Below are 23,404 nucleotides of genomic sequence, written 5' to 3'. Positions count from 1 at the left end.
GAATGCCTGCGCTGCAGGTGGAGGCTTGCCCCACCACATCACAGTGCCAGCCCATGGAACTCACTGTTAACAGTGTACCCGTGGCAGCTGTAGTGGTATAGTGATTACAGGCCAGGCACTGTGCGAAGAGCTTTCCGTGTCTAAGTTGGCTAGCCTGCAAGGTGAGCGTGTTAACATTGGGAAAGTTGAGGCTCAGAAGTGAGGGGGCTGGCGCAGGTCACACAGTTAGTTAACTGGTGGCTGACACCCTAAATGCCAGCACAGTTGGGTTCTAGTGAAGGCATCACCCATGTGACATTGTTTGACCTTGGCTGTGGCAGGGTCCTGACTACTGGGACCATCATCCAACTGACTTCTCAAGTTCATGAACAGGAAGCTGAAGCAGAAGTGGAGCAGCTGGGGCTGATGGGGGATGCCAGCATTGCAGATAGTGACTGGAACTGCCGCACCGTGATCCTTGGCCCCTCCATCTGGCCCCCCCACAAGAGGCCCAGTCACACCTGTGATCCCCTCGGGGTATTTTCTCACACTCACAGAGCCACCTGCTTATTGTGGAAGGGTTGGCTGGCTCTGTGACTTCTCTAGTAGAGAAGCCTTGTGGAGTATCGCTTCCCTGTCTGTGAAATGGCAGCGGGAAAGAGCTTGGATGCAATCTACAGCCCTCCTGCCAAGGAGCGAAGGGAGCAGCACTAGATACTTGGCTCCCAGTGGGTCACTTACACCCATGTTGTTCAGGGTAGGATGGCAAACCCATGGCATTGGCCTCACCTGGGGGTTCACTGGAAATGCACATCTTGGGCCCCATCTCATACTGGCTGACCCTGAATCTGTATTTTATCAAGATGCCAGCCCAGCTAGTTTGATTTCTTTTCAATTTATTTATTGGAAAGAACAGAGTGACAGAGATCTTTCATTTGCTAGTTCACTCTCCAGTAGCCAGGGCTGGGAGAGAGTGAAGCCAAATGTCTAGAACAAGTTCTGGATCTCTCACATGGGTGGCAGGGATCCAAGCACCTGGGCCATCTTCTGCTGCCTTGCTAGGTGCATTAATAGGGAGCTGGATCAGAAGCAGAGCAGTTGGGGTCCAGCATGGTAGCCTAGTGGCTTAAGTCCTCGCCTTGAATGCACCAGGATCCCATATGGGCGCCAGTTCTAATCCCAGCTGCTCTGGATTCCCATCCAGCTCCCTGCTTGTGCCCTGGGAAAGCAGCCAAGGATGACCCAAAGCCTTGGGACCCTGCACCCACGTGGGAGACCTGGAGGAAGCTCCTGGCTCATGGCTTCAGATTGGCACAGCTCTAGCTGTTGCGGTCACTTGGGGAATGAATCATTGGATAGAAGATCTTCCTCTCTGTCTCTCCTCCTCTCTGTATATCTGCCTTTACGATAAAAATAAATAAATCTTTAAAAAAAAAGCAGAGTAGTGGGTGACCCCAACCCATCCTCTGATAGAGGAGACCGGAGTCACAAGCAGTGGTTTAACCCACCATGCCACCATGCTGGCCCATCCCCAGCCAGCCAATTGGTTTGCACATGCAAGCTGGAGAAGAGCTGATTTTAACCAGCCAGAGGTTGCCTTTTTCAAAGGCTTCCAGTCCTTGTGATTGTGATGAGGACAAACAAGCAGCAGGTGAGGAAGCTGGATATGTGTGTACCTCTTTACACATCAGCTTCTCCCTCTGTGAAGGAAATGGGGTTGGAGCCATACCAGCCCAGTGGTTTGCAAGCTGTGTCCTTTGGAATCCAGGGTTCCTTGCAGCAACAGGTCTTTCTTAGCAAGGGAAACTGAGCAGGTTGACTTTGGGGCTGTTCCCTCTCCTTAGTCTCATGTGTGTCTCTGGGGCCAGGAGCTGCTGGGCTTCCATGGAGATCTAGGGGCAGGCATCAGGGTCCCATCTGAGCAGAGTCTCTTCTTCTCCCCCAGGGAGCGCTTGAAGCGCAGCCAGAAGAGCAGCAAGGTGGAGGGCCCTGAGCCAGTGTCAGCTGAGACCTCGTTCAGTTCCGAGCAGGGAACGATGACGGAAGTGAAGGTCAAGACAGAGCTGCCCGACGACTACATCCAGGAGGTGATCTGGCAGGGCGAAGCCAAGGAGGAGAAGGCAGCGGTCGGCAAGGACGGGACCGGCGACGTGCCTGCTGAGATCTGCGTGGTCATTGGTGGCGTCCGCAATCAGCAGACCTTGGGTGAGTGCCCATGGTTGGGGCCACAGGCCTGGGGAGAAGGGGCCTGGCAGAGGACCTTCAATGCCGAGACCTCTAGGCCCCTGAGACCTGCCTTTGCTTGTCTTATTCTCATCGGGTGAGCCCTTCCCTTGTAGCAAAACCCCATCCATCAAAGCTTGTTGAAGTCAAATGCCTGGAACATTCCACAGGCTTAGGGGATCCCTCATGCCTTGAGGCTCCTGTGGCAGACTTGAGCTGGCACAGTCGGTGTCCTGAATGCCTGTCTACCTTGCTTTTCTCCCTCTTCAGTTTGCCTGGGGCAGGGCAGGGTAGAGGGGAGGTCCTAGGGACAGTCCCCAGTGCAAATCCTACTCAGAACAATTGACTGGCCAGGATGCGATCAGTTACAACCTCGTGTCTTGCACTGGTTGTGGGCCAGGCCCAGGAGGACCCTGTGGACAGTGGTCTCTACCTGATCCCAGAATTCCCCACAGGGGCTCCCCACACTGCAGTCAGGTTTATGGACTCCAGCGCCTACAAGGCCAGCAGTTGTGTCTGTGGAGAGTCTGTGGAGATGAGCTGGGGCACAGGTGGCAGAACACATCTGCAGTAGTAGCTCCTTGGGGCTGGGGGGAATCTAGGTGCCATCTTGCCGGGCTGCTGCTTAGGCCAGACACTGGAAATGAAATTTTTGATGGGAATTCTTTTTGGAACTCCCTTGTCCCTGTCTAGCCCAGGGCTCCCATTTTCATGTGCACCTTTCTCCTCGTTTCCCGTGCTCGATGTGTTCTAGAAGGGTAGCTGCCTCCCTGCTTTCTGCTGTGTCGGGCTCACCTGCCCTTGGCTCACAAGCACCTCCCTCTTGCGAGCCCACATGCCATGTGTACCAGGCAGGGGTTATGGACTGCCAGGGGCTCCCTGTGTCTGTCTGCAGATTTGCAGCCAAGTCCCATTACCTTTGCTTCCTGGCTTCTGGGAGCCAGCCTGGTTTCCCTTCCTCAGTGAGTTAGAGCCAGCACCTGCCCCACCTGAGTCCCAGCAGTCTCCTGCTGGCAGCCGTGTTTCAGCAGCTCTCTGCCTGCTGACGCCTCCTACTGCCCAGTCTTGTTGCTCGCCAACCAGCAATGGCCAAAACCAAACACCAACTGTGTCACCCGCTTCCTTGAAAGTTTTGAACTGCTGTCTAGGGTCAGCACCTGCCATCAAGCTCATCATGGCCTGAGCCTCCCGATCCCATGTCTTTGTTCTGATCCTCCCAGACCCTTCACTCCAGTGCAATCTGCAATGCCTGTATTTTGCCTGTACCATTTCCTCTCCCAGGAGTGCCTTTTCCCACATCTAGCCAGTAGCAGTGTCACCTCCTCCCAGAAGTTTTCCTGATTCTATTTAGGTCCGAATGCCCCCTCACCTGGATACTCCACCCCCCAACTGCTTGGGTTGTACTTGTGCCTCTGCCACATGATTGAGAACCCTGGAGTCACCCTATGTGTGTCCTGCTCCCCACCAGGGAAAGCGGGGTTGACATTGGCGCTGTAAACATCAGGTTAGGGCCGGGGGACGCTGCAGGACAGAGGATTCTGAAAGTCCCAAGAGGCCTTGGCAGCTTCAGTCCAAAAGGGCTTATTTTCTTATTTATACAACATGTCCACCATGCATCAGCAGGAGTGGGGGCTGCACTCGCAGGTGACAGGTGGCTATCAGATGACCACTGCCAGCCACACAGCGGAAGTCAGGCAGGCTTGGGGCTGACGCAGACTGGTTGCTGCCACTGCCAAAAGGAGGGCCCTCCTGTTCGTTCACAGTCACTGGGCAGCAACGGTCACACTCCCTCGGGGCAGAATGGGGAGAAGGGGATGTGCTGGTGAGAAGTATGCATGCCATGCCCCTGTCCTGTGTGACACAAGGAGCTTTTCCAGAGCCCTGCACTTGTCTCCCACTCCTCACATTGAATCCTGATGTGGAGACTGGCTGGCTGGGGCAGATGTGTTAGTGAGACAAAGGACTTGTCCAGCCTTTCGCTTTCCTGTGTGTTAGGACTCATTATACCCAGGAGCACTCGTGCCGTTCACCAGGAGATGCCCTGTACCTGCCTCTTACAATGAAGCCAATAGCCAGAAATTTGGTGGGGAAGCCTGAAACAGCCAGGCCAGAGCATCTTGGTACTCCCTGTATGCAGTGAAGGTCCCAGGCCCTCAAGCCTCATGCCAGCCACTGAAGCTGGTTTCCAGTTTGACTGCTGCTTGGCAGCAGGGTTCTGGGCCTGATTGTGTGGCTGAGTGCCCTTTGACACAAGGCAAGTCCCTGTCTTAGCCACCTATGCTACAACAGGAGGGACCGCATCCCAGAAGGCCAATGAACTCTTGACTTCCTGGCCAGGAAGTGAAACTAGTCTCTCTGATGTCACAGCTGTGCTACCTGAAGCCAATTACTGGCCCCTCTCTGGACCTCAGTTCCAGTACCATAAATTCCAAGGGTTATCCGAGGATTCAAGAAGATAGCCATATGCAGAGCCTCTGACATTGTGCTCAGTAATTGAGAAGATGCTATTGGTAGTAGTACTAGTGTTTGTAGTATGAAATGCCTAATCAAAGGCAGGGTGTGGTCAGAGCTTCTGCTTTTTGCCCAATCTAATAAGCTGGTATGGTAGAGAGATGAGAAACAGCAGGGCTGACACCATGGCTCAATTGGCTAACCTTCTACCTGCAAGCACCTGCCTCCCATGTGGGTACCAGTTCCCATTCCAGCCCCCTGCTTGTTGTGGCCTGGGAAAGAAGTGAAGATGGCTCAAAGCCTTGGGATACTGCACCCACTTGGGAGACCCAAGTTAGGCATCTGGTTTCCTGCTTTGAATTGATTCAGCTGCAGCTATTGTGGCCATCTGGGGAGTGAATCAGCAGATGGAATATTTTTCTCTCTGTCCGTCTCTTCTTCTCTCTATAAATCTGCCTTTCAAATAAAAATACATATTTAAAGATTTCCCGGTATACCCTTGAGGGAAAGAGTTTAGAAGTCCCAGTGACACAGAGAGCTGCCGATTTGGAGTGAATACCCAAGCAGGACCAGCACATACCCTGTTGATTAGAAGGAGCTACCCAGAGGTGAGCCCTCTAGTTTCCCATTGTAGTTTCTGCCTCAGGGTCAGGCTCAGAGGAAGCTGGCCTGGCCTCAGTGCCAGAAAACAAAGACTGAGCAAATGAGTGTGAGAATGGTAACTTTGGAACCCACCCCATATCCAAGTGGCAAGCGGATTGTCTGTTGTAAGCCAGGCCTAGGAAGTTGCTACTAGGTGGTGGGAGTTCCATGTGCATGATTCTAAAGGTGGTATGATTGATTAGTGATGTCTGTCTATAGCAGAAGTGGCAATAGAGTGATGTACACTGTCAGTTTGACAGCCCCCAACTGCGTGAACTTACAGAAGACTGGTACCCAGGGCCACATGGCGCTCACTGAGAGATGGTGCTTCCACACCTGCAGGGCCCCCTCTATCTCCCGTCACCTGCTGCACACTGGCTTCTGAAGACAGAGCAGGGAAGATAGGGCCCCTGCTGGTGCGGGATGATGTGCCTTCTTTGACCATCCTCTGCCCAGGTTGTAACGCAGCCTGGGGAAGTCAATGCATCCTTGGGGCATTTGGCTAGGGACTCACAGATGTCTGTGCATTCTTCAGAATAACCACACATTCATCGAAGCAGGTGTGGGACTGTGGGCAAGACCCTGAGATGCTTCTTGAGCAAGAAGAGCAGAGAAAATACCGAACCTGCTGACTTAGTTCGGTAAAAGCTGAAGAAAAGGGAAGCAAAAGCTGAAGGAAAGGGAAGCAAAAGCTGCCCATGCCTGCAGATAACATCAGCAGCTCTTTGCAGCATCCCCAACGGAGAGGCCGATCCACACCTTCACTCTTTGGAGCTCATCCTAATAGCAGTACCCTGTCAATGCTATGTTACAACAAGGAACTCATGATCAACATGGCTAGCTGATTGCTCCATGCTATCTCAGCAACACACCCCAAAATCCTTGTCAACACAGAATGCAAATACATCACTCTCCGCTAGAATTGAAATGTTGGAAGTAGAAATCTCTGTACCCACTTTGTCCTAGATGAAGACAGGGCAAGTTGGACCACTTCTTGGTTCTGAGATGTGAGGACAACCATGAACCCAACCAATGGGAGACAATTGCTCCTTCATCCCACAGGGACAACAGGTGCAAGAACCCAGGAAGAGCCACGGGTGTGTGTAGATCTGCGAGGTACTGGGCTTCCTGGGAACTGTGTAGGAGTCCATGGGGTGGGGGAAAGCCAGGGGCCCAGCCTCAGCCAGGTTCTTTTTCAGACAAGGGACTTGGGGCAGCCACACTGTTTGCCAGGATGTAGCTCAGTGTGGAGAGAAACCACATGGAAGAGCTAAGGGCTCTTAGTGCAGGGCAGAAAGAGACTAGGAATGGCTGGGAGGAGCAGGTGACAGAGGCTAGATATTCTCGTCTTGGAGCATCATGCCGAGGAAGACCAAGCCCGTGAATTATAGGTAGCCCCAGCCCAGAAGGATAAGTTGCCAGGAGGTGATTTCAGCTCAGCAGAAGGTCAGAGTTCGTGATTGTGGGAGCTAGATGGAGACTTGTGATCTTGTGAGGGGGCACGTTGCCTAGCTGGGGCAAGGATGAGCAGAGCAATCCCCTGACCAGGGAGGCAAGGATCGTGTGGGAGAAAGGGGACTGTACCTGGGAGAAGGTGGCTGGGCCATGGCTCTGGCGGGAGCAGCAGAGGAGTGAGCCAGCCATTCAGAGCCACGTGGGCTTCGGGCTGTGACAAACCTGGGCAGCACAGATGCCAGGTCCTGCTCCATGGTGCCAGCTGATAGCAAGTTTCCTGTTTTGATCAGTTATTGGCAGGGCTGTGTGCGGGAGCCTGCCAGAGCCAGTGCCGCTCTGTGCTGCAGCCAGTTGGAAAGAAGGGCTTCTGGCACATTCCACCTCTGCTCCTGACTTTATTGGGTGATGTGACTTTATTAGGAACGGGTCCTGGCTGAAGGGTTCCCTCTAGAAGGAACCTGAGGCTGAATGTCAGGAGACCGAAAGCTGACCCTGCTGGGGAGCCTTGAATAGACTCTGGGACTGCCCCCACCCCCCACAACTGGGCCACACAGTGTCTTGAGTGTTCAAGTGGAAACATTACCATGTGTCCATTACAGAGCTGCCCAGCACATGCATAGTAGCATTTTGGGGGACAGAGGGAAGTGTCAGTCAGTGTTTTTAAACAGGGGACAAACATGCAGAATGTACGCCACTGTTCTTAGCTGAAAGCTCGGGATATTGGTAACTGTGGGGCTTCCAGTGGATTGAGGGAGCCCCAAGGGCAAGGATTTGAAACATTTTGTTGTTTTATTCCATACCTCTGTAATTTGGGGTTTGGTTACTATAATTGGCTGCACGAAGTTGAATGATTTTATTTTAAAAAGAAGTTATGTTGGTTCTTGTTTCTGAGAGTCCAAGGGTGATGGGCTTCTTGTTGGCAGAGTCCTAGGATGGCACAAGGCACAGACTAGGGGTGGGGCCATATAAGGCCTGCCAGGGCAACCACCGGCAAGATTGGACATTCAACAAGCCCACAGCAGGCTGGGTTTTAGGCTGATCATTCTGTCTGGTCCACAAATAATGTGATAAGTATCCAAATGGCCCTTGGCAGAAAAAAAGGTTCCGCTGATGGCTGTCACACAGTGGGGGCCATGATGTCCACATGTGTGTGTCCCCTGTTGCCTCTCCTAAGCCACCAGTGTTCAGTCCCGGAGGCTGTGTGGCCACCAGTTTAAATCAACCCTAATCTTTTGCCAGAGGTCACACCACAGTCCCTGAGCTTCCTCCCTGTGGGCACAAGGGCCGTGCAACTCTCAACACAAGCTGTAGCAGCCTGCAGGAAGCAGGCTTTTGGAAAGCAGTTTTATCCTCTTCCACATTTTTGTGTTGACATCGAACGTTTTTATCTGAAGTTTAACTAATTGCGAAGCATATCATTTCCGGAATACTGTATTTTTAAAAAAGAAAGTGACATTTTGGAAGTAAAGCTGTGAGCTCCTCGCAGGCATCTCCAAGGAAGTGCAGACACCACTGCGAGTTGAGGTCTGCTGTCATCGCTTAGAAAGCGTGTGTTGGGGCTGCTGCCGTGGTATATCAGGCTAAGCCTCAACCTGCGGTGCCAGCGTCTCACATGGGCGCAGATTCAAGTCCCGGTGGCTCCATTACCACCAGCCTAGGAAAGGGATGGAGGATGGCACAAGTCCTTGGGCCCCTACACCCATGTGGGAGACCTGAAAAATGCTCTGGGCTCCTGATTTCAGATAGCCCAACTCTGGCTATTATGGCCTTTGGGGGAGTAAACCAGTGGATAGAAGATCTCTTTCTTTCTGTGTCTCCTTCTCTCTCTGTAACTCTGCCTTTCAAATAAAAACAAGTAAACCGTAAAAAGAGAGAGAGAGAAAAAAAAACATATGCAGAGACTCCTCTTTAACAGGCAGAAATTTTACATCTTCCCTTTTTCTCTTTGAACTCATATTTCCACTCCACTTCCCCCACTGGGTTTTATCCTAATGTAAAATATTTTTTATGCTCGAAAGTCTTTTATTGATCACTGTTTGACACACATCTGCCGCAACAAGATGTACATAAATTGAAATGGGAATTTCTGAAAAAAAAAATGGTATCCAGGATCCTAAAGTGCTAGTTCTCTTTTAAGACCTTTTTATCCAGATTGAGTTGTTATTAGCACACAATTGGTCACAAGCAAATGTCAGCGAATAGTAGCTGTTAAGAGCCAAATGTAAGACTAAAATCGAGTCTCTTAATGAAGTGGCTTGGCTTGTTCTCTCCATCAGTCTGATTGCCGGGATGAGACAGGGTTCAGCACTGTGTCATTCCCAGTTTGGGGGGTTTTGCTTCTCTTTTGGTTTTAGCTTTTGCTTTGTGTGGGTGGCATTTTTTGTTTTGATGGTTTTTGTGGGGTCTTTCTGCTTGTTTGTTTGGGGTTTTTTGGTGAGTCAGTGCCTGGGAGACTTGGTCACATCAATGAGGAGCTAGAGAGGAGTAGTTTTCTTCCAACGATATTGTTCAGTTTCTTGAACTGCTTCCAGCTTGCGTGCCAAGATTCGCACAGGGGTCTGTCATCAGACAGTATTTTAATGGTCTTTTGGCTGACAGCTGCGTTGAATCTTTTTTTTTTCTTTTGAGGGCAAAGAACTAGCTATCACCATATTGGGGGGGGAAAAGAGTTGTTGTCACTCCCCTTGGAAGCCTGACATTGACATTTCAGAATATCCCTGGCTGGGAGTCCCCAGGTGTCTGTCCACTCCCAGCTTAGGGAAGTCACCGCTGTAGCATGAGGGGAGGGTTGAAGAACTTGGGTGGAGGGTGAAGGTGAGCGTGGGAGAACCAGCAGCACCAGGGCCTCCTGCTTGCCCTCTTGTCCGGCTTGTTGAACTGGGGAAAGAATACATTGGAAATTGGTGTCTGGGGGATGGAGTCTCCTCAAACAGCTCCTGCTCACACGCCCCTTCGAGAGTGTCCAGGGGAAGACCCAGGCCATTTGTGCCGCACTCAGAGACCCTGACCCCGAGGACACTGGCCCTGAATCCCTGCCCCAGAGGCTTCAGGAAGTCCACCATCCCCTGCCCTACTTCCTTCTCCAAGTGCCCTGTCCTCTGACAGGTCCCCAGAATCAGCTCTCTGGTCTTCCGCCTGGGACTTGGGTCTTCCTGCAGCATGTGTTCTGTGAGTGGTGGCTCCCAGGAAGGCCTGTTTTAAGGACGACCCCCCCCCCGCAACCCCTCTCCCCATCCTTGTTCCCACCCTGGCATTTCCCTGCTGTCACTCGCCTCTTTGGATTCCTGTCTTTCTTGAATGTTGTGTGCCTTGACAGGTGTTTGAGCATCTTGACTAGCCCAGTACAGGCACAGAGAGGGCAAGGCTGCTGCCCCAGCTGCCACACGTCCCTCACCCTCGAGACCCTGCCTTCCTCCCTGGTCCTCTGTGCTCATGGTCTTCCCTACTATGTCTGCCAGTCCCAGGGAGGAAGCCAAGCCAAGGTCTCTGCCACCTGCTAATGGAATGGGCTAGACAAACATTGTGAACACCTGTGTGTCAGAGCGGATTCTGTGGATTTCTGCTGCATCACCGGTGATAAGCCATCCCTGACTGCCATCCCAGGCCTCTGAGAAAGGCACTCTTGGAAGTCCTGGGAAGGTTCCAGATGTGGTGGGAGCCCTCGTGCCTCTCAGAGGAGCTCCAGGACAGGAAGGGCACATTGTTCACCTGGCATCTAACAGGTGCCATGGTAACAGCTAGGTGGTGCAGGAGCCCCAAGGGGTCAGCTTAGAGCGCAGTCTCTGCCCAGCCGTGAACCAGCCCTGGCCTCTAGAAAACAACTTCCTGCTTGCCTTTGATCTGGCAGGCAGAGGTAGGGAGGGGGGGATGGACATACGGTCTGGGTGTCCTCGGTCATTTTCAGTGTTCATGAGTACTGTCTCTTCGTGGAGCTTTTTGAGTGTCCAGTTGTATAAAAGCTACACCGGGTACCCTCAAGCTAGATAGATCTAAGTAAGCTTCAGCCCCGTGTGTATCTCCCTGCTAGTCCTTGCTTTCCTTATCTGGAAAATGGGGATAATAATCCCAATCACCAGCCTAAGTGAGGAGGAGGCACTGAGTGGTTGTGGGAAGCCCCTGCATTCAGACTCCACCCCACACTAACCAGCTGGTTGCCTGGACTGGGCAAGCCACGGCACACACCTACCCCAGCCTTCGCCACATGTGCATGGAAATCTGGCCAGCTGGGGCAGAAATGTCACAGGAGACGTGAGCTCCAGTGCCTGGCACCCTAGATACAAGGGAGTGATGGTGATGACTGTAGATCATGGCTGGAGAGACCTTGCAGACAAGCAAGTGTGCTGGGCAGGGAGGTGGAAACATAAGGTGAGAGACTGTCCCAGCTGAGAATCCTCAGGAAGGCCCTCCAATGCCCTGGTGTGTCATCCTGGAGTCTGTGGTGGCACGCTGGCCACCCAGCACAAGTGGGATGCAAGTGTTTTTGAGGCTGTGTGCTGGGAGGTTTAAGGAAAGAAAGTTGAGATAATAGCCAAGCATGTGGGGCCCTGTGGCCAGGATGGTATTGGAGTGGGGAGGCCTGGAGTGTTATTTTGCCCATCCTTCTCCATAAGCCCCTGGGGAGCCCCAAGGCCAAGGAGGAGGAGGTGACAAGCCAGCCCTCCTTGAAGCTCCTCCCCTGGCCACCCCTGTCCCTTCCCTACATGCCCAGACATTCTGCAACTTCAAGGGCTCTTTCTGATCTCTTACGTGATTCAGATGGAAAAGCACCTGAAGGCAGCCCCCACCGCGGATCTGTGCGAAGCCGGTATTCAGGGACCTGGATTTTTGACCAAGCATTGAGATATGCATCGGGTACGTGATGGCCGAGGGGCAGGGCCTGATGCAGGCCGACATGGTGGGAGGGGGTACAGCTGGACAGAGCCACTGGCTTCAGACCCCTTAGTGAGCAGGCCCTGCCAGCATCTCCCAGTGCCACCTGGGGCCACTCTGCCTAACAACCCATCCCTAGTGCAAGTGAGCACACCTCATCAACCCCATGGTACAGATGGATGGTGAAGGCCTTAAAGTCCACAAGTCTGGGACATATCAACTCTTCTGACCTCACTTCCTGTGGGTCCCAAAGAGACCCTGCATGACTGGGAGACCCTGGGTGGTGATTCCTGAGGCTACGTGACTTCTCAGAGCCTTCAGGGGCTCCTGTGCCCGCCCCGCATAGGGCTGTGCCTAGAGGTTGTCCTCACTTGCTCAGCCGCAGACCTCCCCCTCCTCCTCCTGGGATGTGTTCCAGAAGTTGGGCTCTAAAGCAAGCGCTGGGGAAACACAGTCGTGGCAGCATTCTGTTCTGCACGGTGCACTGTGACTTGACTGGCAACTCGCTGGACTAGGAGGCAGAGAGCTGGGTTTGAATCCAAGGCTGGGACTTTCTACAATGCCAGCACCTTGTGCGACCTGCCTGCTGCCTGTTACACAGCAGGGCCAGCATCACTTCTTGCTCACGGCAGAGGACTCAGTACCTGAACTGTGGTGGAAGCTCTGTGAATTATGAGTTAGTTAAGTAGGGGATTGGTAGAAAACATGACAGAGTGGTTAGAGATGGCAAGAAGAGAGCCCAGGGTCAGAAGTACTTGGTGACAAGTGTGTCTAACATCAAGATGGCCATGCATATATTTGTGCCCTCACGCTGTGCCAGTCATGGGGCTGAGCAGAGATAAATGAACATTCTGCACTTTGTCCTCTGCGTGTTCATGTTTTTCCATGGGTGCCAAGAGTAACTACCCATTGCTAAGCAACAGGCCCCCCACTTGTGTCAGAGTTACACTGTCCCCTGGAGTGGCACTGGCAACTGCCTCTGCTTGCCTCTTTCCATGCCAGCTGCTCACTTGTTGATCCTGAACTCAGTCCTGAGATGTCTGAGCCCAATCATGTTTGCAGGTGAGGAAATGGGCTTTCCTGGGTCCAGGGGCGTTTCTGAGGTCAGACAGGTAAGGGGGGTGTAAGGGCTGAGCAGAATCCATAGGCAGTGCTGCAGCGGCTTCCCCTGATGCTGTGAGTACAGCCCCAGGCAGTGGGTTTGCACCTGCAGCTAAACCCACAGCCAAGGGATGTTCTCCAATCACTACCATGCTCGGAGAGTCTGGCACTGCTCACACCTTCGAATCTTCATGTGATCCCTGTTATATTATCCCTGTTTTCCTAAAGAGGTCCAGGCAGTCAGGTGGAGGCAGACATGTCTGCCCACCCCGGGTCTTCCCTCAACTAGCTGTTCCCAAGCCTGCCTGCCAGATGCCAGAGTCCCTGAGGATCTAGATTCCTAAGCGCCGAGCCCAGATGTTATGGGGGCACTCAGCCTGGCCAGGATGGGGTGCCAGAGGCTCTGTGTGTGACCACGCTTGTGGGCCCCAGGCCTATGCATGAACTCTGGCACACAGCAGAGGACCAGGCCTCTGCTGGGTCAGGCTGGGTCTGACACTGGGTCCTGCCATGGTCCTCTGTCCCCTGTTCTGCACCAGTAGGCTCTTGCTTTACCTGGCAGGGGGCCCAAATCCGTGTTCACACCATGTTGGTGTCCACGTGTTTGAGGAAATACAGCAGCTCCTCAGCAGGTGTGGTGCTGGTCCGGCATGTCTGCAATGGGGCCAGGTGCTTCCTCAAGTGCTATCCAACTGCCCTCTTGAGGTCGGTGCCTCTGGCCCCATTCTGCAGATGAGCAGACTGAGGTGTAGTGTGCCTAAGGACATAGCCAAGGCTATGCTGCTGGTAAGTGGCAGAGTGGGGATGCACAATTTGAAGACTGTCTTTCATCCCTGTCCTGTCCTGGCCAGGAGATGGGGTGGTAGCGGATCGTCATGTGTCTAAGGAATGCTGCCCTTGGATGGATGCAGTGTCTTCCTTCAGAGCACTTTAATGTTCTTCTTTTTCCCTCTCAAAGCATGAGGAGAGTTAGCTGAAGAAGGCTCCTTGTCCATCCTCCAGATTTGAAAACGGAGGCACAGAGTTGGGGTGCCTGGGCCAGGATCACTCAGAGAAGCAGAGGCAGACCTGGATCACTAAGAAGCTAGCCTCACGTTAACCTGCCGAGTTCATGTCGACTCCAAGCCCTCCTCCTCCTCACTCGGGGCTCTCCCTGCAGGGTCTGGCTGCCTCCCTGCTTGCTGGGGGCTTGTTTCTGGCGCAGGTGCAGGCTGACCCGGCCTTTGCGGTCCTGTCTTCCAGGGTCCTACGAGTGTGGAATCTGCGGCAAGAAGTATAAGTACTACAACTGTTTCCAGACCCACGTCCGGGCACACCGAGGTGAGGGGGGCCCCGGGCCAGACCTAACACTGGCCTGCCTTCTCTAGTCTATACCCTTTCTGTGCCATTGGAGAGAGGCCTTGTATGTGGGGACAGGATGGGTGTGGGAGCCATGTTCCTCCCAGGAGGTGGCACAATCTCCTGTTATCCTTTCTGTCTTCCTTGTGATGACTCATGAATGGAGCCTGACCACCGCCAGCGCCACTGCTTCCCATCCCAGAGATGAGAAAGCTGAGTACATGAGCAGGAAGACACCTGCTCCTCCGTGAGCCGGGTGGGCAGGGTCGGGGCCCCAGGACAGGGCTGCAAGGCTGTGGCTGCCACAGCCTCCTGGCCCCCTCAACTCATGCCCTTTCTCTCTTGCAGATACCGAAGCCACCTCAGGGGAGGGTGCCTCCCAAAGCAGTGAGTACCTGTCCCCCATTGGGGGCTGGGGCGAGGCCAGGTGGGAGGAGAATGGGAGAGGCAGAGACAGGATCTGGATCACTATGGAGCTAGCACACACTCGCCTGCCAAGTTCATGTTGACTCCAGGCATCTTCCTCCTCACTCCTAGTGCAGGGCTCTGCCTGAACACTGCTTTCCCTTTCCTCTCCCAGACAGCTCCAAGTGGCCCAGGAGAAACCCTCCCAGGCTCTTGAGCCACACTATCCTTAAGCTGCCTAAAGCAGCCCTTCCCAAGCTGGGTTCCATGGCACACTGATCCTGGGAAGCTGGCAGGCATTCTGCCAGTCAGGGTTCTCTGATTGGGTAGCTTTGGGAACCCTTATGCTACACTTGGATGACCAGGTGTTTGCTATGGATATCTCAGCCAAAGACAGGAGTCCAGAGTTTACAGAGTTCCCTGCCATCTCTTGGCTCTCAGACTCACGTTTGGGTCTCAGGTTCCACGGCGTTTGAGAAATTACGCCTCAAGAGCATTGATCCCCTCGGCACCCAAGCCACAGGCTGAACGGTGTGTGGCAGAGGGGAGGTTGCCCTGGGATACTCCTCAGGTACCCACGAGGCCTTGCCACCTGGGGATGGTACCAGGCTTTGCTACTCACAGGCTCGCTGGCCTTCCCTTCAGTCCTGACCCCCATGGGCCTGGTAAGCTACCAGCCTGGGGGCTATGGAGTGTGGTGTGGTTTCTATCCAACAACACTAAGCCCCAGAAGCCAGCAGGTCTGCCCCCTGATGCAAACTAGAATGCTCTTAGCATGCTAATGCTAGCAGCCTGCAAACCAGCAACTACCTGAGTGCCCATTGAAGCTTGTTGCTTGGATGAAAAGCGCTTTTTCATATGTAACTGCCATGCAGTCAGCAGAGAGAAGGGTGTGCAGCTGCACACAGACCCGCAGTACTGAGAACCAACCCAGCACTGAGCAGGATCAGCCACATACAGGCGCATGTCTGCTAAGTGTTTGTGCAGAGCCAGGCCAACCCCAGGCAGCACTGCCTGATGCTGGTGGCTGTCGGGAGACAGGCTGCCCTCGGGATGGGCTTCTGTGTTCTGCTTCTGTAGCTCGGCGCTGGGACCCAGGTGTTGGCTGTTTGTGAATGCCAAGGTTAGGGAGTGTTTTCTGCAGAGGGCCAGGTGGGAGGTGTTTGAGACCATCTGGACCTGCTGTCTCCACCACCACCCCCAGGCTTCCCTTGGTATAGGGGCACAACCAAGAGCATACATAAACTGGTTCCTTAACAGAGAAGATGGTGGGCCAGAACTGGCCCATGCATGTAGTATGCCAGATCTCGGGGTGTGGGCTTGTTATGTTGCCATAGTTTTTTAAGATAATAAATCAATGTTATGCAAACCCCAGGCTGATGTGGTGACACCGTGAGTTAAGCCACCTCTTGCAACACAGGTATCACCATATCAGGGTGCCAGTTCCAGTCCTGGTTGCTCTGATTCCAATCCAGCTTTCTGCTAATGTGCCTGGGAAGGCACTGGAAGATGGCCTCAGTACTTGGGCCCATGCCACCCATGTGGGAAACGCAGATGGAGCTCTGGTTTCCCAGCTTCCTTAAGGTTATTTAGGGAGTGAAGCCGCAGATGGAAAAATCTCCCCTTCTCCCTCTTCCTCTCTTCCATACCCCTCTACCTCTCTGTCATTCTGCCTTTCAAATAAACCTTTAAGATCTATACAAAACCTACTGGGGAAGCCACCTTAGGGCCTTAGCTACACCAGATCTTTACAACACTTTCCCCAGACCACAAGGGAGGCAGGGAGGCAGGTCCTCGTTGCGCAGGGGGTCAGACCCTCAGCTCAGCAGGACACCTTCTGTAGGGCCCCTGGCTGGGCCAAGAGGAGATGGACCTGTGCTGACTTGTCCCTGCCCCAGCCTGGCTCTAGACTCTTTTCTCCCCCCATAGCTACCTCTTTTTGGCTGCTGCAATCTGCCTGTGGTCAGCCACACCGCTTAAGAGCTTCCCTGTTTATCTCTTCCCTCCTCACTCTGCTGGGCACCCAGGCTCCCAGCATCCCTCACTGCTCTCTTGGCTTCTGCCATGTATCCATTCCATGTGGGCTCACTACTCACTGCTGGCCAGCCATATTCTTAGTCCTGTTCGTGCTCTTCCCTGCCTCCTCCCGGAACTTCTATCTCCTTCCTCACCCCTTTGCCAACCCCATGCCCCGGGCCCCCCATGCTCTGTGCATCTCGACTCTGATGCCTTCTGGCCCTGACCTGCAGTACCTGTGTGAAGCACCTGTCTTTCTCGTGCACCAACCTCCCCCCGGGGACCCAGGCATGGAGCCTGGGACCCAGAAGGATCCCACAGAGAAGATTGGCCACCCATTCTGCAGATGAGAACACTGAGTCTCAGAGAAACTCACGCAGCTTAAAAGTCATGAGACCTGGTCTTATTCTGACCAGGCAGGCACGTTTCATTTGTTTGTTAGGGAAGTGATATTACAGAGGCACAGTAGCAGGCCTGGTCACTCCATCTCACATAAGAAAATAAAGAGTCAGCCCCACATCACATTGTCTGGCTGCTGTCGTGTTGCTTTGCTGTAGAAAGCAGCATTAGGTAGATTTGCTAAATATTTATCAAAGGTTGGACATTGTACTCATCTATTCTGTATTCTCTTATGGAACTCTAGGAGATGAAGGAACTGTGTTTATTCCCAATTTGCAGATGCAGAAACTGGGGTGCAGAGGTTAGAAAGCATCCCTAAGGGTTGTCCACTCACAAGTGGGAGAGTGGGGTTTGTGCTCAAGCAACCAGATCGCAGCACCTGCCTTTGACAGTGGGTTTGTAGGACTGTTTCCAGAGACATTAGGCATTCTTAAAGATTTATTTATTTTTATTACGAAGTCAGATATACAGAGAGGAGAGACAGAGAGGAAGATCTTCCCCCAGTGACCGCAACGGCCGGTGCTGTGCCGATCCGGAGCTGGGAACCAGGAACCTCTTCCGGGTTACCCACATGGGTGCTGGGTCCCAGATCTTTGGGCCGTCCTCCACTGCTTTCCCAGGCCACAAGCAGGGAGCTGGATGGGAAGTGGAGCTGCTGGGATTAGAACGGGTGCCCATATGGGATCCCGGGGCGTTCAAGGTGAGGACTTAAGCCGCTAGGCCACGCTGCCAGGCCCCAACATTAGGCATTCTTAAGGAACATGATTCCATGGGCAGAAAAACCACTTTGCCCTCCTCCCCTGCCCCCACTGGAGTATCTCCCACTCCCACCTTTGGAACTGGAAACATGGTCTCCAGCTACACTCAGAGGATGCCCTTAGACAGAACAAGGCAGCACTGCTTCATGGCCGAAAACTGGGAGTTCACACTGTGTCAGAGGTGGTGAGGAGGAGGGACCAGGCAGGTACCCAGGCAGTTGCCTGTGGCAGCCAGCGCTGGGCAGAACAGAAAGGGGGCTGAAGGGGCAGAGCCCTGACTGGATCCAGACCGTCTCTTATGATGCCTAGTTGTTGAGCAGTGCAGCAGGCATGGGCTGTGACCTGAATGGGCCAGGATGGGGGCACTATTGCCTAAGTCCCATTTCCAACCATGGGAGAAGCTGGAAACCCAAGCCAGGCTTGGAACCCTGGAACCATGAGCCTGGGCGGGCCTGCAGGGTACATTCCCTCCATAGCCCTCTCCCCATGTTAAGGGGGAAAATATCAAGACACAAGACCAGGCCTCTCCTGCCCCCTACTTCACCAGCCCTGCCTTGGAGGAGTCTGGTCCCACCAGGCTTAGTGTGAGCACAGGTACCAGAGCTACAGGTTCCTGGCTCAGGGCTCCTGTCTCTGTACCTGAGACATCTGGGGACATATGGTTGGCAGGCATACCCTGGGTCGCACATTGAGGGTCCGTGCCAGTGCAGACATCAGGGGAAGAGTTGCTGACTTGTCCTATGTGACTCTAGCCTGGAGGTCCCCTAGACTCAGGACTGTATTGCCATTTAACAATTGTCCCCCAAACTCAGTAACCAAGAGCAAAAGTGCTGACTGTCCCTGTCCTGTGGTCAGGTGTCTGGATGGGTCCCTAGCTCTGGGTGTTGGTGAGGGTTGTGTCTCACCGCAGGCTCATGTTCAAGCACATTGGCAGAGATCAGTCTTGCACAGCTGTGAGGCCTTGGGTCACAGCCCCTCCCTAGCTGTTAGCTGAAGTTGCCATCAATTCCTTGCCTACTGTGGGGAGCAGCTGGCAACATGGTGGCCAGTGGCAGAAAGCAAAGGAGAAACCGCCTTCCCTAGTCCGGTACTCACAGATCATGTAGGGTGTAAACACCAGCTGCGTGAGCCCTCTCTCTTAAGTTGGTCACTTACCTCCTTCCTGCAGGCTCCCGTACATGGGCAGAGAGACTTTTCCTGTCCTAAGGCCTTTGTACAGCGAGGGGCTGCCCCTTTCCTGTGTTGTAGGAGTGAGGAATTGCAGGGAAAGACCTTCACCTTGGCACACAGTCGCACCCAGCAGGAGGCAGCCACAGGGATTGTCACCCTTGCCACATCACCTCAATGGAAAGTGGAAGGGACCTGATATGAATTAGGCCATCTGGGACTTGGACTGGGGAGGGGGGGGGTCCCTTCAAGGCTTGTTAGTCACTGTGTAGTTTGGGTCTCCCTATAGGACCCCGCACACCTCTATCCAAGACCCGGGGACCCCAGGAGTAATCAGAGCTGGTTGAGAGTGAAAGCTGGGGCAGGCTTGAAGCCAGATCTGCCCCTCACAATGTGGCTCACTCAGGGAGGAGCAGTCGGGCCTCTCCAGGGGTGCACTGGGCCCCGAGGACTCAGAACCTGGACTGGTTTGCCACAGCATCCTGCAGCTGGGACAAACGGGGCTCATCCCACCCTTGATTCCAAAGGCCAGTGAGCTAGCCACAAACCTCCTGTCCTGGGTGATGGAAGCCTCGGTAACCCTGTGTGTCCTCCCTCCCTCGTAGACAATTTCAGGTACACGTGTGACATCTGCGGCAAGAAATACAAATATTACAGCTGTTTCCAGGAGCACCGAGACCTGCATGCGGTAGACGGTGAGTCAAGCCCCTCACTCCCTGAATCATGCCCAGGACACCCTGGCTGGGTTCGCTGGGCCCCAGCCCATCCGCCTGCCCCCTCCCACCAGAACCATGAGGGGAGAGACCTTGGGGAAGAGGGTAGCCCCGCCACTTCCATGAGTGCTTCTCTTTGAGTTTGCTGTTTGCATGGGTCAAAGTATAAGGTCATATACCATGTCATTTTACAGTTTTAACAGAGCCTTTGCATGCCCTGGTAAAATTAGGTTAATTTTTTAAAAAATGAATGATGGTACTTTGAGCCTCTTAGGCTACAAAGTTGGAAATTAGAATAATTTTAGATATTTGTAGAGTCTTAGGTATTCTAGAAAGAGAGTCTTGGGCTTGCAGAGGACCCTGGGGTTTCCACTGTATCTGACCCCTCACCCCAGCTCGCTCCGAGCTGTGACAAGCAGGCCCACACCTGTGGCCACCGCCCACCCTTCCTCTCACCTGCTTTCCCTCTCCTCCCAGCCTCTTCCTCTTTGCTCCTGTTCTGGCTTCTGCAGTGCATGCTGCAAGTGCCGTGTCAGGCCCAGGCAGGGAGCTTCTGCTTGCTCTGGGTTGGACATCTGCCCTTACTAAGGATGGAGCCTTGAGGCCCCAGCTGCATCTCCTCCTGGGGCCCTCTGGTTTTCCGTGGCTCCCTCACGGGCCTGGGCAGCCCCGCTGGCAGAGACTGTGGTAGGTAGGGATTAACAGTCCTCCTATTTGCTTCTTTCCTTGTGCGGTCACCACCTCCCGCCTGGGCACAGTGTTTAGTGTGGAAGGAGCCCCCGAGAGTCGGGCAGGTACGTCCTCAGCGGCTGCCCCTTCCCCTGCTCCTAGCTGGGCTCCTGAGTTCTAGGTGGCCAGGATACTAAGTGCCATGTGTGTGTCCTCCTGCAGACCCCTTCGACCAGGGCGTTGTGGCCACGGACGAGGTGAAAGAAGAGCCCCCGGAACCATTCCAGAAAATCGGGCCAAGTATGCGGAACTCTCTGGGGCTGGGTGAGGACTGACTGATGGGGAGGCAAGGCCAAGTGTCCCTCCCTCCCCACTGGGGAGGGGCATGGCCTTGCTCAGCCTGCAGTAAGGGTGCCTACCTGCAAGCTGAGCCTGTCTGGCTGGGACTTCATGTGTTTAGGAGCTGCAGACAGAACAGGGTCAGAGTCAGGCTGTGAAAGACACCCACCTCTATGCCTTCTGTGTGTCATGCTGTGCCCTCCGAGGCTGTCTGCCTTTCCACCTGTAGAATGGGAGTGACACTCCCTGAGGAGTTGTTGGAGGATTAAATGAGATCATGGCTGTGAGCCACTTCTTAGCAACAGTGCCTGGTACATAGTAGGTGCTTGGAAGGGGACTGCCGTTACAATAACCGAAGGGACTTAGCAGCCAGGAAGCCCACTCAGGGCAGCCCCTGTAGGCCCTCTTGTCCTTGTCCCAGGATATCCCGTGAGGGTAGGAGACACACAGTGACCTTCCTGCTTCTGGCCATCTCATCACGAGTGTTGTGGGGACAAGTGGTAAACAGGACAAACGTGACTCTATCCTCTGTCAGTGACAACAGATAAGTGAGCAGAGTGTAAGCAGCACAGAAGTGCAGAGGGTTAGGGAGCTGTGCAAGAACCAAGTGAGTGCCCAGGGAATTAACCCCTGCACCCCAAGAAAAGGCAGAAGAGTGGCGCTAGTTCTGAGAATGGACCTTAGGAGCCTCAAGTGCCAGATGGCACCCTGGACTTTTGGAGTGAGCTGGAGAGGTGACCAGGTGGGAAAAGGAAGAGCAGGGTAGCTGCTGAGAGGAGTCTAGACTGGGAGGCCCCAGTGGCCACCCCAGGCAAGTACATGGGGACCACAGGTGAGTGAGCCTTACCTGTTACAGCCCCACAGGATTTCACATACCACTCTGTTCCCCAGACCTCACTTGCTGGCCATCCAGGAGAGGGCCTTCTTGTTTTCTCTTATTGCATGGAGCTAAGGAAGTTTGCAGAAATTCACAAGAAACAGTAACAAGCAGACGAGTGAAGGAAGATCAGCAGAGCTGAGACATCCGTGGTGGTCCTCGATCAGGCACGGGGAAGGGCCCAGCGGGTCCCTGAGAAGGCTTTCCTGTCTTCCTGCACTGTCTACCATGAGCAGATGCTTCTCTGCTTCCTTCTGAACTCTTCTTGGTGTCATTCAGGACACTGAAGAGCAGAGTGTGTGGAGAAGATGGTGGGCCCAGGGCTTGTCCCATAAACCTCCAGTAAGTTCCAGCAGTGTTGGAATCAGCTTGAAGAGAAGGGAAGTTCAGTCCTCAACAGGAACATTGCTGTGAGTTAGGCCCTGCAGCTGTGGGTCAGACGCGTGTCTGGCATTCGATGGATTCATGGTGTGTGGGAGAGACAGATCCAGAGACAGGTCCAGGAAAGGGCTGGGGGACTGTGGTTGCCCAGCCATGGCCCCAGTCTATCAGCAACCCCAGCGAGGCCTTGCCCTCCTAACTGGGGCATTGTCATTTTAAAAATGGGCTTTGTTATCAGAGTGGCTTGGAGGTGAACACTGGTGTCCCTGTTTGACCAGCCACCCCTGTGTCCCTCTGGGTGTTTTCTGTGTCTTCAGTGAACTGGGGCCAAGAACAATATGTGATCTCCAGGACTCTTGGAGGACACACACACACAAAGGGTTGAGCCCAGCTCCTGACTCACTTGCAGTATGATTGAGAGACTCCCTGAGAAGCAAGAGGTTTTTTCTTCTTTTTTTAAAGATTTATTTTTTTTTTTATTGGAAAGGCAGATATACAGAGAGAAGGAAAGACAGACACAGAGGAAGATCTCTGTCTGCTGATTCACTCCCCAAGCAGGCACAATGACTGGAACTGAGCCAATTCGAAGCCAGCAGCCAGGAGCTTCTTCTGGGTCTCCCACGGAGGTGCAGCGTTCTAAAAACTTTAGGCCATCTTCTACTGCTTTCCCAGGCACAGTCTGGATGGGAAGCAGGGCAGCCAGCATTAGAACCTGTACCCATATGGGACCCAGGCGCATTCAAGGTGAGGACTTTAACCACTACACTATCACACTGAGCCCTAGAGAAGCAAGAGTTTTAAGAAGATCTATGTTTATTTATTTATTTGAAAGGCAGGGTTATAGAGAAAGAGGGAGAGAGGGCAGAGATGTTCAGTGAACTGGTTCACTTGCCAAATGGCCACAACAGCCAGAGAATGTTTGGCTAGGCCAAAGCTAGGAAGCCAAGAATTCCAGCCAGCTCTCCCAAATGGGTGGCAGGGGCCCAACCACTTGAACCCTTCACCCCTGCTTTCCCAGGTGGATCAGAAGTGGAACATCCTGAACTCGAATTAGTGTCCACATGGAATGCCATCATCACAGTCAGTGGCTTAACCACTATGCCAGCACCAAGGGTAAGAGTTGTAGAAGCAGCCCAAATGGGTCTCAGCTCTAGCACTTAGTAACTATGCAGTGTCCTGCAAGATCTCGCCTCGATCTAATGCACAGTTTCTTTACCTCCTGAGTGGGTGGTGACAATACAGCTCACCTTGTTGGGATTGTCACGGGGTGGGGTGGGGACAGGATCAGGAGGGAGGGAGGATCAGATGACATCATACATGTAAAGGGACTGGCAAAGTCCTTTCTACAGGGCCTGGCAAACGTGGAGTAAGTGATAACTGTTAATGACCAGGAAGACACAGAGCCAAGGGACACTTGCTGTGTGCATGTTGTAATGAGCTCTGACAGCCAGACCATGCTGGGGCGCGAGAGTCACTCACAGATTAAGGAGTGTGGAACTGCAGTGAGAAAGTTACATCAGGGCTGGCTGCCAGCAAACTGCCAACTTGACCTGGCAGGGATGAAGGCCTTGGCAGTGTACGGCTGCCCCTTTGCAGCCGTCCGGACTGCGCTGAGTGGTCAG

At 53.5% G+C, this 23,404-nt stretch overlaps 1 protein-coding gene across 6 annotated transcripts in view; it reads left to right on the top strand.

Annotated features, from left to right (window-relative positions):
- Positions 1 to 23,404, top strand: part of ZNF618 (zinc finger protein 618) — a 155,732-nt gene that overhangs the window by 100,524 nt on the left and 31,804 nt on the right. For 3 of the 6 annotated variants that reach the window (XM_058672371.1, XM_058672370.1, XM_058672375.1), the window contains exons 3-9: positions 1,925 to 2,184; positions 11,506 to 11,601; positions 13,963 to 14,040; positions 14,407 to 14,445; positions 19,409 to 19,498; positions 20,275 to 20,310; positions 20,408 to 20,485. In XM_058672371.1, the coding sequence (XP_058528354.1) occupies positions 1,925 to 2,184; positions 11,506 to 11,601; positions 13,963 to 14,040; positions 14,407 to 14,445; positions 19,409 to 19,498; positions 20,275 to 20,310; positions 20,408 to 20,485 (677 nt within the window). The remainder of the gene's footprint in view (positions 1 to 1,924; positions 2,185 to 11,505; positions 11,602 to 13,962; positions 14,041 to 14,406; positions 14,446 to 19,408; positions 19,499 to 20,274; positions 20,311 to 20,407; positions 20,486 to 23,404) is intronic. The other 3 variants (XM_058672374.1, XM_058672373.1, XM_058672372.1) reach the window with 2 other exon arrangements.

This window comes from Ochotona princeps, chromosome 14 (genome assembly GCF_030435755.1).
Source record: "Ochotona princeps isolate mOchPri1 chromosome 14, mOchPri1.hap1, whole genome shotgun sequence".
NCBI lineage: Eukaryota > Metazoa > Chordata > Mammalia > Lagomorpha > Ochotonidae > Ochotona > Ochotona princeps.
Note: the sequence above shows the minus strand (reverse complement) of the source record. Positions and strands in the feature narration are given on the sequence as shown.